We start from the raw sequence: 13,322 nt of genomic DNA, 5'->3' as shown, positions 1-13,322 counted from the left end.
CCGTCCTCTTCCCAAACGATGGAGTGGTAACTTTGTTCCATTCCATTATTGAATATCCAAACAATGGAAGGGAATTTGTGTTTCATTCCGTTCCGCTCCGCTCCATTCCATTATGTTCCATTCCACTCCATTCCATTATTTACCATCAATCCAAACATAGCCTAAAATGTTAGTCAGTTTGGTACCAGCTGTTAAGTATGGTCATTAACTTGACAAAAAAACTGACGTGCCATTGTTTTGGACACGCGCCAGCTTGCTGAGTTGGCACGAGGACGGGGAAACGATCATTTTGGTCCCAGAATGTGCAACTCATTGTCATTATGGTCCCTGACTCAAGAAAAAATACAAAATAGTCCTTGACTCTACAATCCGTTAGTCACTTTGATCCCTTGCGTTAAAAATTGTTGTTAACTTGATAAAAAAGTTGAACTGACATTTTTTAGGAACACGTGGCGGTGGCACGCAGATTTAACACATGTGTGTGACAACTGGATGGATGAAGTGACCAGAGACTAAAATAACATTACTTGTTATTTTCTTTTCATTTCTTTATGTTCTTCCTCCCATTTTTCTTCATTTTCTTCATACATTTACGAATAAAGCTCATAAATTTAAACCCAATTTTTAAAGAAAAAATCATTTGCACATATTCATTTATTTAAAAATCATATATAAACTACTTCATCTGTTACTTCTTATTTTTCAGTTTTTATCACTGTACACATGTCAATGCATAACTTTGATCACTAATAACTTTAATTATCTATTATAACAAATTATGAAAATTTTATATTTTGAGAATATTCTTCGAGACAAATTGAACAGTATCTTATTTGCTAACATTTGGTTTTTATATATTAATAAAAATTTATGGTCAAAGTGGATTATATGAATAGTGTACATTAATCTAAAACCACAAATAAAAAAATAAATAAAAACGGAGGGGGTTGTTGGGAAATCGTTTCATAAACACTTTTATAAACGCAGCGGAATTTTAAAATTAAAATTTCCCATCAATGGATTCTTGTGAATGAGCATGATCAGGTCTAGAATATTACCTTTGAAGAACAAGTTTGTGGTCGCCTTTCTTGATCACAAGCACCGCACTTGCAGCACCTCCACTTAGTCCACACGAACAGGAACCTTCGATCTCACAGTGCTAGCTGTTCTTGGATGAAGGCTGAGGGAATTTTGTGCGGTTTAGGGTTTAGAGAAATTCAGAATTTCTCTAAATTCAGTTAGGGTTTTTAAAACGTGTCTACTGAACTTCATAAGGCTCTATTTATAGAGTTTCTTATGAGGTCTTTAGTTTACACGAAATTGGGCTTCTCAAGCCCAATAACCGTTTTTCACTAACTGCACCCCCACAATAAGTCTTACTTATTTTTTCCCTTCTTGACTGTCCTTATGTGTGTGACCCTGTAGGTTCTTATGACGTTGGCAATAATATTAATCGTAATATTATAAACAGTGAGCGGTATCTAGCAACACATCACTGTTACCCAAGTCACAGGAATGTCACGTGATCTGACTAACCTTTCCGTGATAAATATCTTGTGCACAATTACCCTTTTGTCCTCATGTCTATATTGAACACAAGGCATAGTATGTCATCCTTGTCTAGTTCAATATTGGGCCCATAGACATATCTCCCGTTATGTAGGAGGGACAAATTCCATCTAGGTCACTCATGTCCCTCAGCATGATTCGTGGGATACCCATCAACCAACTTTATAATTATCCAGTTACGGATAACGTTTGAATGACAACAAGGTATTACACTCCTGCATCTAGGGTACATAGTGGTTTCAGGTCGAAGGGTGGAATACACCTTTTATCACTATGAGAAAACTTATGACATTTCATAACATTCTATGTAGTATTCTCATGGTGGGTCAATCCGATATAAAGTTACCCTTAACATTTATATCTATGTGAAGACTTGATAACTCATTATCCATGATCAGTGAGATATGATCATCAGTCTACCAACATAATAGTCTTTATGCTTTAACGTTATCCCATTTCACAATAAAGCTTGACTATGGATATGTTTAAGAATAGTGTTCTTATATTCAATGGAATCTCACGATTAAGTCATACTTAACGTTCCATAAATGAACTGACTATTCTAGGGACTTTATCATTTTAACATATATAAAATTAATAAAGAAAAGCCTTTTATTTGATAAGTAAATTATTCAATACATTTATTATGCAATTATAAATAATTGGCCTCTAGGGCTTACACCAACAGGGGTAGTATCTAATTTCCCCCATAGAATTTGCATAACAACAAAATTTGAAACAAGGAACCAATCGTGAGTTGATTCAGTGGTGATTGTTGCTGAACTTGGTAGGGAGGACCATGGTTCGATCCATCACAACTGCGATCGGGAGGGGGCTGGAACCACTTGATGTCAGAACTAACCCCCGAACCAGATTAAACTGGTGGTGAAAGGCAACAAAAAAAATTAAAAGAAGAAGAAGCAAAATGAGTTGTTGTTAGGTTATTTAATGTATGAAGAAAGTAAAGAAGAATGAGAGGAAGAAAATAAATAAATGAAGAAAAAAAAGTATGCATAACAACAAAATTTGAAAGAAGAATAAGCGAAATGAGTTGTTGTTAGGTTATTGAATGTATGAAGAAGAATAGGAGAAAGAAGATAAATAAATGAAGAGAAAAAAAAAGTAATGTTATTTTAGTCCCTAGTGCTAACTTAGCAAGCTGATGTGTACCCAAAAAATGTCACGTCAGCTTTTTTGTTGAGTTGACGACCAAACTTAACATCAGGGACTAAACTGACTAACAAAATGCAAATTCAGAGACTATTTAGTAGTTTTTCCTCAGTGAGGGACCAAAAAGATAGCGAGTTACATATTGAGAGACCAAAATGACTATTTTCCCTTAATTTATATTGTATAATCTGTTTGCATAAGCTTAAAATTAAGCTAATTCAAACGGAGTCTTGGTCTAATGATATGTCAGTATTTTTTTGTTGTCAAGTAGCCCGGTGGCTAGAAAATCTACTATTAAGGTGAATAAGTGGAGTGTCCCGAGTTCGAACCAAGACTTTTGCATATATAGTGCAATATCCCTACCAACTGACTTAAGTTCAAGAAGATTATATTTGAATATATTATTAGATGCATCATTGCATCCCGTAAATTAATTTTACAAATAAAAAATTAAATTCATATTAAAAATCAAGGTTATCAAAATCGGATCAGACCGGCCGGTCGGACCGTGAACCGGTCATGAAAACGGTCCGGTTTTGAGCAAAAAACGGATAGGAAACTGACCAGAAAAAAACCGCGTGAACCGGAGTCGAACCGGGACGAACCGATGAACCGGCCGAGCGGTTCAAGCGAGTTTGCATATTTTTTATTATTTTTTTAAAAAAATAGGACAAAACAACATCGTTTTAACTTTTTTCTTTTAAAAAAAAAAATATGAAACAAAACAACGACGTCGTAGGAATATGAAAGATTTTTGTTTTTCATCTATTCTTCATTTGATTTGAATTATAGATTTTATTTTATTTTGACTTGTGATATTTTATTTTTTCAATGTGTGAAATTATGAAATATTGAACAATTATTCATATATTTTTATTTATATATTAATTAAAATATATATTTAATTAAAAACGATTCGACCCCGATTGAACCCGATCCGACCAATTGAATCTTGAATCGGTGAGCTTGTCAGTTTGATGACTGGTCTGGTCTGACAACCTTGTTAAAAACACGAGTCAAAAAATAAGGAACTCACTTTCTATCACCTTCTCGTACTCGTTATTTACTTATTTGTACAAGTAAACACCAGTATTGAAAAATTGGAACAAACGTATTTTATTTTTTAGCGATCTATGAATAGAGATGTGATGTCAAGAGAAGAAGAGAAATGCGAAGCACTACAACGAGCGTTATTGGACTGCCACCGTCGTATCCCTTCCGGTCCAGGTCGTAACTCCGCCTGTCGTCACCTCAACAACGCCCTCGCCATCTGTCTTGTTTCATTAGCTTGCCCTGAACAATCTGAAGCGGTGCGTACTCTCTGCTCCAGCGCCGGCACCGCTCTTAAACGCCGTCAATGTCAACAGGCTCAGATTTCTCTCTCGCTATGTCTTGATTCTCACTCAAATCCCTAACGGTAATTGTTGCCCCAAATTAATTATAATTGCTAGAATATTCCTGTTTGTTTATTTAGGAATTTGCTTTTAGGTTGTGTAATTTTGTTTGTAATTGTGTAATGTGTATCCAATACAGAAAAAATATAATTATTATGTATTTTAGCTATGATTTTGTAAATTTTTTTTTCTGTTCAAGAATTTTTGTATCCCTTTGTGTGAACTAGAGTCAATTTAGATTGATTTATTTTTTAATCGGAATTTAGATTGATTTATGTTTGAGCACATATAAAACCGCCTATACAAATAAATAAGTTTTTAGGTTAATTCATAAGTTCTCACCGACTAAAATTATATTAGGCCGAAAGACCCTTAATAAAACATTATGGCTCTGTTAGGTAAAAAATAGTGGATAGTTGACAAGCTAGCTTATTGCGGGTAGTTTATAGCAGCTAGTTGATTGAATATGTAGTGTTTTGTAATATTAGCGGTCGAACTAGCTTATAAGTAAGAAATAACGTAAAAAAGATATGTTTAATTAATATTTAATTTTTTTTAAAGTAAGATGACAGGGATAAAATTCGAAGAAAAAATGATAAGCTATAAGCTCATAAGCTACTTAAAATAGCGTTTGAAAAATAAGTTTTAAGCTAGTAAAATAAGCTATAAGCTCTTTTCAAAAAATTGTTATCAAACAGGGATTTTTTAGCCAAATAAACTTATAAGCTATAAGCTAGCTTATAGGTTTTGCCAAACAGAACCTTTATCTTTTGTCTTAACCATACAATTCCTAGGCGAAAGACCTTTAGTAATTTAGAGTTTAGGCCGGAGAGTAAATAAAGTATGGTCTGTTTCAATTAAGATTTGAACTTATGTTTTTTCAAATGATTATTTTTAAGTGAAACTTCACTTAATTAGTTTGTATATGTTCCTTCTAAGATACTTAATCGCGTAGATTAATGTTTGGTGTGTGGATATTTTCTCCTGCACTAGAAAGTAGAAACTCATTAATTGTGATTTTGAGGCAGCCACTACAACTTGGAAAAGAAAAACTGTCGAGGGAAAAATATTTAAGGATGAAAAAGGACTCAATAATCCCACTTTTAACTACAAAGTTCCAAAAGAGAGAATGAAAGCTTAAGTTTTTAATACTAACTAATGACTAGCAATAGCATACTATTTATATGATCACTTGGTAACATCAACAGGTTGCATTAATGCATTGTTAGGTCTCTTCATAAACACTTTCATTGGAAAATAATAAGGCATCCAATGTAAGGATGGTACATTTGTATAATAATGAGGCATACATTTACATGATTTTTTGGCAATTAGTTAGTTGAAGGATTATTGTCAACCTCAACATCAATCCTCTATGTTAAGCTCTTCATCTATAAAAACAAGTAAAACAAGCATCATATTACTCACACTACTGCATTTTCAAGTTATTTTTACCATACATTTTTTTTGTTGTAACTAAGGAACATGGCCGTGACATTGTCTGCAGAGTTCGCTAGCACCGTTGAGGAAGGGAGGATGTTCAAGGCTTTGATCCTTGATGCACCAAACCTCTTCCCCAAGCTTATGCCGGCTATTAAGAGTATTCAACTTGTTGAAGGCAATGGTGGCCCCGGAAGCATTCAAAAGATCACCATTGTTGAAGGTTAGTTTGCAACATTTTCACTAAAAACCACTTATTATTTTTAAGTGATTTTATTTATTACAAACGTTTTTTGAAACCAAATATAAGAATTGATACATGTAAGATTCTATAAGAAGAAGAACATGGTTTAAATGACATAGATAAAAATTGTCCATCATGATATTTCATTTTTATTTGTATAATTACCTTTAGTAATAAACATATTACATAATTTTCTTTAAAGAAGTTTATCACAACAAACAAATATACGAATTTGTCACAAATAGAGGAATGACCAAAGTGTCTTGTTACGAAACTTTTGGCTACTCTCAACTCAAACAATGTTCATCAACTTCAATTTCCCTTTTCTAAAAAATATTGCAATTAATTTGCCTTCAATGCAGGTGATAGCATCAAATATGTGAAGCATAGAATTGATGCCATAGACAAAGAGAATTTGATATATAATTATGCAGTGATCGAGGGCGATGCTAAGCCGGAAATGCTGGAATTGGTTTCACATGAGATCAAGATTGAACCTAGCAAAGAGGGTGGTTGCAAGATCAAGAATGTTAGCAAGTATTATCCCAAAAAAGGGTTTGAGATCAAAGAAGAGGATTTGAAGGATGCCAGGGAGGAAGCATTGGTTATTCTCAAGGTAGTTGATGCATATCTTGTGGCTAATCCAAAAGCCTATGCTTGAAGTTATCTTAAATTATCTTAAGAGGAAGCTTTCAGCTTAATAAGCTATAAGCTATAGTTTACTTTGAAGCCAATTATGATATGGCTAATAATAAGACTTAATTGTGTTTGTTTTCTGTTTATTGGGGTTTGATGGTTATGATACCCTAAAATTTATTGCTATATATGTGTTTGTTTTGATAAGCATTTGATAAAAGGGATTTTGTCATTCTTATATGATTATGATTAAGTTTGAATAGTAAAATGATTTATGTTTGGTGCATGATTATTAGCAGTCATCAGTTGATGCATTACACATTCAAGACATCAGTAGTCATTCGATTAAGATCAAATTAAGATCAAACGGTTCAAATTTAAAATCGGTATCTTAAATTAAAACTAACAAATTAAGTTTGTTTTTTATAAACCACATCAAGATCTGACCGTTACAGATGACTTGAATGCGTGAAATTATTGATTGCCGAGTATTCAATCTCTTGTGTTTAAATGTGTCTGTTCTAATAATAAGATTGAGATAAAAAAATGTCCAAATAGTTATATATACTTGTAAGACATCTGATTTTTTTTTTGTTTACAATGGAGTTGAGTATCGAACTCAGAACCTCTATTATACTATCAAAACTCATCACCACTAGCTGATTAATCACGTTAAAAAATGTGATTAATTTAGTTGATTAGATAATTTATTCAATTGATCGTGACCACATTTTTGTTCATAATCGTATGAGTTAACCATAATTTTCAACGTTAATTGAGTTGATAGTCTACTCAATTAAAATTATATTTTTTATTATACACATGATTAATTAGATATTGCATGTGTATTTTTTTTTTTTTTTTTGAGAAAAGATGTTGCATGTGTATGAAAATGTGAATTTCCACGAACACCTGTTTGTGCAAGTTGATGGAATTGAAACCAAGCATTGGCAAAGTGTGTATAGTTCAGCGATGTTTTCTCTCCCGATCTTCCGTGATTCTTTTATATCCTCAATATTTCAATTTTGTCCTTGTAAAAAAATTCGGTTCGCAGAAATAGAATTTTTTCTAGTGCAAATTCAGAGTAAATTTCGGTTTTTAGAAACCGAATTTATTTTTTTAAGGCAAAAAGAAACTTCGGTTTCTACAAACCGAAGTTTTTTCAAGGGTAAAATTGAAAATTCATGGATATAAAAGAAACACGGGGGGTCGGGAGATAAAACATCTAGCTCAGCGATATGTTGCACGGGTACTCCGTTTTAGGCAGAGTACCGGTACTGGGTACGTACCGGTACGCGTATGGTACTCCCATGGTACGTACCCTCAAAGTACCGAGTTTTTTTTTTTTTTTGTTTTTTCATGCGGGTACACGCGTGGTACTTCCGGGGTACGCGCGTGGTACTCTCATGATACACACGTGGTACATATTTCATCAAAAACTATTCTCATTCTTTTTTTGCAACACTTTTCAATCTCATTCTTTTTTTATTTGTTTATTTTTCTAATAAAGATTCACTTTAGTTTAAAATTAGAATCATTCAGTCTCCTTCCCTTTTTATTTATTTTTAAAAGTAGAGCCGCATAGTCTTACTACTACTCCTAATTTCCTAAGCGTGTAAACCACAATATAACTACTTTTAAAGTTTGCTATTTTTTATGTTTAATTATTTGTTTTAAAAATATAATTTTATTATTTTAACTATATAAAAAAAAACTATATTAAAAAAATATTATACGAGCGTACCCGTACCTTAATTTTTTTAAAAATGTCGTACCACATACTGGTACCAGTACCGGATACCGGTACCGTACCCGCACAGCGATGCTGCCGTGTTTGGCCCGTAGATTATTTTATTCAGCCCAATATTACTACAATTCAATGAAAAAAAATGTTGACCTTTGTACAAAAAATATATTTTGACAACAGTTTTTTTTCTTAATGGCTTTGGCAAAGTTTTTTTTTTTTGTTTTTAATGCTTTGACAACAATTGATTCCTTTATTTTTACTCACTCATAATATTAGTCTTCTTATTTTAACTATGCAAAAATGAGAGTAAGAAACTCAATGCCCTCACTTTACTCTAATAACTTAATTTTGATCTTTTTATTACATTTTTATATTTATTGTTGTTTTCGGATTTAACAAACCGTTAAAAAATAATTTTCCAGCTATCGAAGAGATTACTGGATTGAGTCGTGAGATAAAGTTTTAGGTTCTGCTAAACCCTTATTCTTCACTTATATATACTTGTCTTATGATCTAGGTCAGACATATCACAAATAACTCTAAATGCTTCTCATCTTCAACACATACTGACTTGATAGTCGGATTGTGTGCAAATTGTTAGATAATAAAATAATAGGTTATGTTATTGGGCCTGTTTGTTTATAGTCCATTAGGTTTTATATATATTCTCTAGTAACACTCTTTTGTAATGTTAAGTGTAACGACCCAAATTTATTATTCACTATTTAAGTGTTTAATTATTTGGTGACGTGGCTTTTAAGTAAGATAGTAACTTTAAGTTATTTACCGAGTACTTTAGTTATTAAGCGAGTAGAGTGAGTTAACGTGTAATTGGGCCAAGCCAATTGGGCTTGAGGCCCAATGGGCCTTGTGTGGGAGTGTGGGGCGCCCATATGGCCATGAGGGGGAGAGAAATTCATTATTTCTCTTTTGGTTCTTGAAGATAGAGAGAAGGAAGAGAGCTTGAGGAGCTAGGGCAAGAGAAAGGGAGACATTCAAGATCAATCTTCGAGTTTTTCTTCGAATCCAGGTAAGAGAGTAGATTTCATATTCGTGGGTGATACGAGGAAGGGGAGAATGTCGATTTCTCCTCACCCGAACTTCCTCCACCCCATTTTCGTTTTAGTTTTGGATGGATTTTCTTAATGGAAATCGATTCTAAGGTTCATAACATGCTTAATATGCTTTTAACATGATGTATGAACGAATCTAATGGATAAAAACAGGATTTATAAAGGATTAAACTCAAGAACATTGTGTTCTTGGGTGTTTTGAGTAAAAGTGATAAATCTTTACTTTTTCGTAGTAAAAATGGTAGATCGGTGAAATGAACCGTCCTTTTGTGTTTAGATATGTTTGTTACACTTGAATACAAACTCATTTGGGGTTTATAACATGAAAAATGGGATTTATGAGTAGATTTTGAGTTTTGTAAAAAATGAGTCTTGAATCATAAAATAAGTGATTATAGATGGTAACAAGTTGTTCTTAAGTGTTTTTTTGATCATATATAAATGTGGTAAATGATGTATGTGTGTTTTTGGGTCATAATAAGTGCTTATATGTGAAAATAAGTGATTATTTGGCCTTTGCTCAAGAAAACTCGAAATCACTCTGCGTCCTGAGCCTGGCTCAGCTTTTTCCGAGCCTGGCGTAGCTTTTCTGGGTAGCTTGCAGGTCCCTGAGCCTGGCTCAGCTTTTTCCGAGCCTGGCGTAGCTTTTCTGGGGAGCTTGCTGGTCCTTGAGCCTGGCTCTGTTTCTTTCCGAGCCTGGCTCAGCTCAGTCAATTTCTGCGTTGACCTTTGGTTGACCGTTGACTTTTGACTTTTGATGGTTTATGTACCCGAAACCCATTTTACTCGATTTTTCGCGTAGATTTCGATTCCGGAGTTTGTTTTGTGAGATAATGCATGATTAATACAATTAGCTTATATTTTTGGTATTGTGTTAAAATGCAAGTGAATACATTGTATGTAATAAACGATGTATGTTGATGGTATGATTAATTGTGCTCTTATGCAATTATTTGTTGATGTTGTGTGATGATTATTGATGATGTTTGTTTAAATATCAAAGAAGTATATTAAGGTGTTAATCAACTTAATAAAGAAGGATATTAGGATTTTGTTATTCTAATAAAGAAGGATATTAAGGTATAGTGTTATCTTAATAAAGAAGTAATGTTGGATAGTGTTCCACATTAGTAAATGAAGAGCTTAATGCTATTTATTGTGAGTGAATTCATGAAATACATACATGCATTCATGAATATATGTGATATTGGATATTCCAATAAAGAAGGATATCGGATTATATTTATCCGATAAAGAAGGATATTAGAGGTGAGATACTCTAATAAAGAAGATGGTACCACATGCATTAGATATGTCTAGGGGACATAGCATGAATATTGTGGCATTAGATTGCATTAGGATATGTGTACATTATTTGATATTTGATATGTGACACAAATGTTTGGAATTTGTGATAATTGTCTATGTGTGTTAGACTTGATGTATATATGTGTTGATGGTCCGATGATTTTAAATGTAATTGGCTTCAATATCTTATGAATTATGATTGATATTTGGTTATAACCTTTCGTAGCTTATAATTGAATGAGGTTAATGATGTATGTTGATAAATGAAGTATATGCATGATATATGAATATGCATGAATGATGGTGATGTATATGTATAATGTATGATTATGCATGTTTTATGAAGAAGTGTTTAAGTACCGTTTTACTTACACTTATATTTTGAGTATGTTATCTAACTCTCTTTTATGTGTTATGTGCTGGACTGTTGGGGGTCCAGATTAACAGGTTTTGTGGTTATCGATGTCGAGTCTTTGGTGAAGCTCCGCTCTGATTGTGACACGGGAAAAGGGTGTACTTAGGGTATAGAGTCTTTATGACATTCTTGTATTTATTTGAAAAATTGTATCTTCCGATAAAGAGGATTATTTTGTATAAACAAACATTTTTACTAATTAACTACATTAGTATTATTATGATTGAAGAGTGTAATGCTCGAACCATGACTTTCATAATAATAAACTTTGATTTTTCCGCCGCGTATTTTGAAAAAATTTATAATGGTAGAATTTTATTAAATAAATGGGTTTGGGTGTTACATTAAGCTATTGGTATTCTATTGAAACCCTAGCCGTCTTTCTCTTTTCCTATTTGTATATCTATATTGCTAACATGGTATCGAGAGCTTGTTTCGATCCGCCTTGAACCACATGTTGGCTTCCACTGTCGTGTTCTCAAAAATTTGGGAACAAAATCGTGAATTGAGTTTGTGGATTTTTGAGTTACATTGTATTTGATTGATTTTGGTTCGGTAGAGATTAATCTTTGACACCGAATTTGTAAGTGGCATATCGTTGCTATTCTTGGTGAAGTTGGTCGCACATGGTAAGCTTTTGAATAAGTTTAGACATTGGATGATCTTGTGTGTGGGTTGGAAACTAAGAATCCTGGTCATGTGGTTGCTGTGATCTAGAAATTGGAAGAAGACTCACCTTGGAAAACTATTGGTTTCTTTTAGATGCCTCTGGTTGTTTGTTTGGTTTCGGTCTTGAAGGATTTTATGTATTCAGTTATTGCACTTCTCCCCCTATTGCATTTCTTCTGATTGCATTGCACTTCTTCTGATTGCATTGCACTTCTCCCCCTATTGCACTTCTTTTCTGATTGTATATATTGCACTTCTCCCCCTATTGCACTTCTTCTGATTGCATTGCACTTCTCCCTCCTATTGCACTTCTCCCTATTGCACTTCTTCTGATTGCATTGCACTTCTCCCCCTATTGCACTTCTTTTCTGATTGTATTGCACTTCTCCCCCTATTGCACTTCTTCTGATTGCATTGCACTTCTCCCCCTATTGCACTTCTTCTGATTGCATTGCACTTCTCCCTCTATTGCACTTCTCTTCTGATTGCATTGCACTTCTCCCTATTGATTCTTATGATTAGTTTAGTTTGAATTTGTTCGATTGATTTGGTTTTTGGTTAGCTTGGACTGCATTGGATTGGATGTTGGATTAATTTGATTTGGTTCTCCCCTCTTTGATGGTAAATGGCTGCTCTCAGTTGATCATGATCTTAATTGGGTTGATTTATTGTCGGGGCTAATTTGTAACAAGCTTAAAGCTTAGTAAGCTTTAGCTTGAGGGGTGATGTTAGAAGTTTATTTTATTTGGTAGTTTATTTTATTTTCGTATTTTGTTTGACAAACTCATAATGCTTCTTGTTGATGCATAATGAGTTTGAGAGTAGGTGTTAGATAATAAAATAATAGGTTATGTTATTGGGCCTGTTAGTTTATAGTCCATTAGGTTTTATATATATTCTCTAGTAACACTCTTTTGTAATGTTAAGCTATTGGTATTCTATTGAAACCCTAGCCGTCTTTCTCTTTTCCTATTTGTATATCTATATTGCTAACACAAATATCAACCACCAACGATTTGAAACCAACAAGCCATAACAACCTTACCATCCATATTTCAGGTCTAGAGATGATCAAGTTCAATGAAGCTAAAGTTTCATGCAATTACACATTCAAAATATCAGTGGTCGTTCGATTAAGATTGAACACTCTGATTAAAGTTTGATATTTGAAATTATTATAAAATAAAAAGGAAACTTTGTTTTTTATTTAAATTATTTGATTAAGATTGGACAATTTGAGGATTCAATTTCTCAAAAGGATGAACGGATATATATCTTGTGATGTGTTTCAAATTTCATACCACATTTGGTAGGTAAAGCACTATTTTCACTTGTATGAATTCAAATTAACAATTAAAATTTAAAATGTTTGTAATGACTTAATTTTTTTAATACTATATTGTATGAATTCAAATCAACAATTAAAATGTTTGTAATGACTTAATTTTTTTAATACTATATAGCAATAATGACTTGATTATACCAATAGCCGCCCATAGGTGTTGTATAAGTTTGATTAACACAATTATTTTGGAATTATATGAAAAAAAAATAAAAACTCATCCATCAGCCACAAACATTGAACATCTTCAAATATTAAAAAAAAAAACCATTCTTAACTACCAAAATAAATCGTCCATTTTCTATAGCCGCAAAC

The 13,322-nt window shown here is 33.0% G+C and overlaps 2 protein-coding genes across 2 annotated transcripts; both read left to right on the top strand.

The window, feature by feature from the left end:
- Positions 1 to 3,872: 3,872 nt before the first annotated feature.
- Positions 3,873 to 4,314, top strand: LOC123883746. Its single transcript, XM_045932640.1, has one exon. It carries the CDS (start codon positions 3,873 to 3,875, stop codon positions 4,152 to 4,154), a length of 282 nt encoding a protein of 93 aa, XP_045788596.1. The 3' UTR covers positions 4,155 to 4,314.
- Positions 4,019 to 6,639, top strand: LOC123883745 (major allergen Pru ar 1-like). Its single transcript, XM_045932639.1, has 3 exons — positions 4,019 to 4,156; positions 5,641 to 5,796; positions 6,180 to 6,639. The coding sequence occupies exons 2-3, from the start codon at positions 5,670 to 5,672 to the stop codon at positions 6,476 to 6,478; spliced, it is 426 nt and encodes a 141-aa protein (XP_045788595.1). The 5' UTR covers positions 4,019 to 4,156; positions 5,641 to 5,669; the 3' UTR covers positions 6,479 to 6,639.
- Positions 6,640 to 13,322: the final 6,683 nt, after the last annotated feature.

This window comes from Trifolium pratense, linkage group LG5, assembly GCF_020283565.1.
Source record: "Trifolium pratense cultivar HEN17-A07 linkage group LG5, ARS_RC_1.1, whole genome shotgun sequence".
NCBI classification, from domain to species: Eukaryota; Viridiplantae; Streptophyta; class Magnoliopsida; order Fabales; family Fabaceae; genus Trifolium; species Trifolium pratense.
Note: the sequence above shows the minus strand (reverse complement) of the source record. Positions and strands in the feature narration are given on the sequence as shown.

Excerpts from the sequence above, each read along its gene's own strand:
- LOC123883746 (XM_045932640.1), top strand. The coding sequence starts at position 3,873 with ATGAATAGAGATGTGATGTCAAGAGAAGAAGAGAAATGCGAAGCACTA.
- LOC123883745 (XM_045932639.1), top strand. The coding sequence starts at position 5,670 with ATGTTCAAGGCTTTGATCCTTGATGCACCAAACCTCTTCCCCAAGCTT. Across the intron at positions 5,797-6,179 it reads AAAGATCACCATTGTTGAAG|GTGATAGCATCAAATATGTG; the intron begins GTTAGTTTGCAA and ends CCTTCAATGCAG.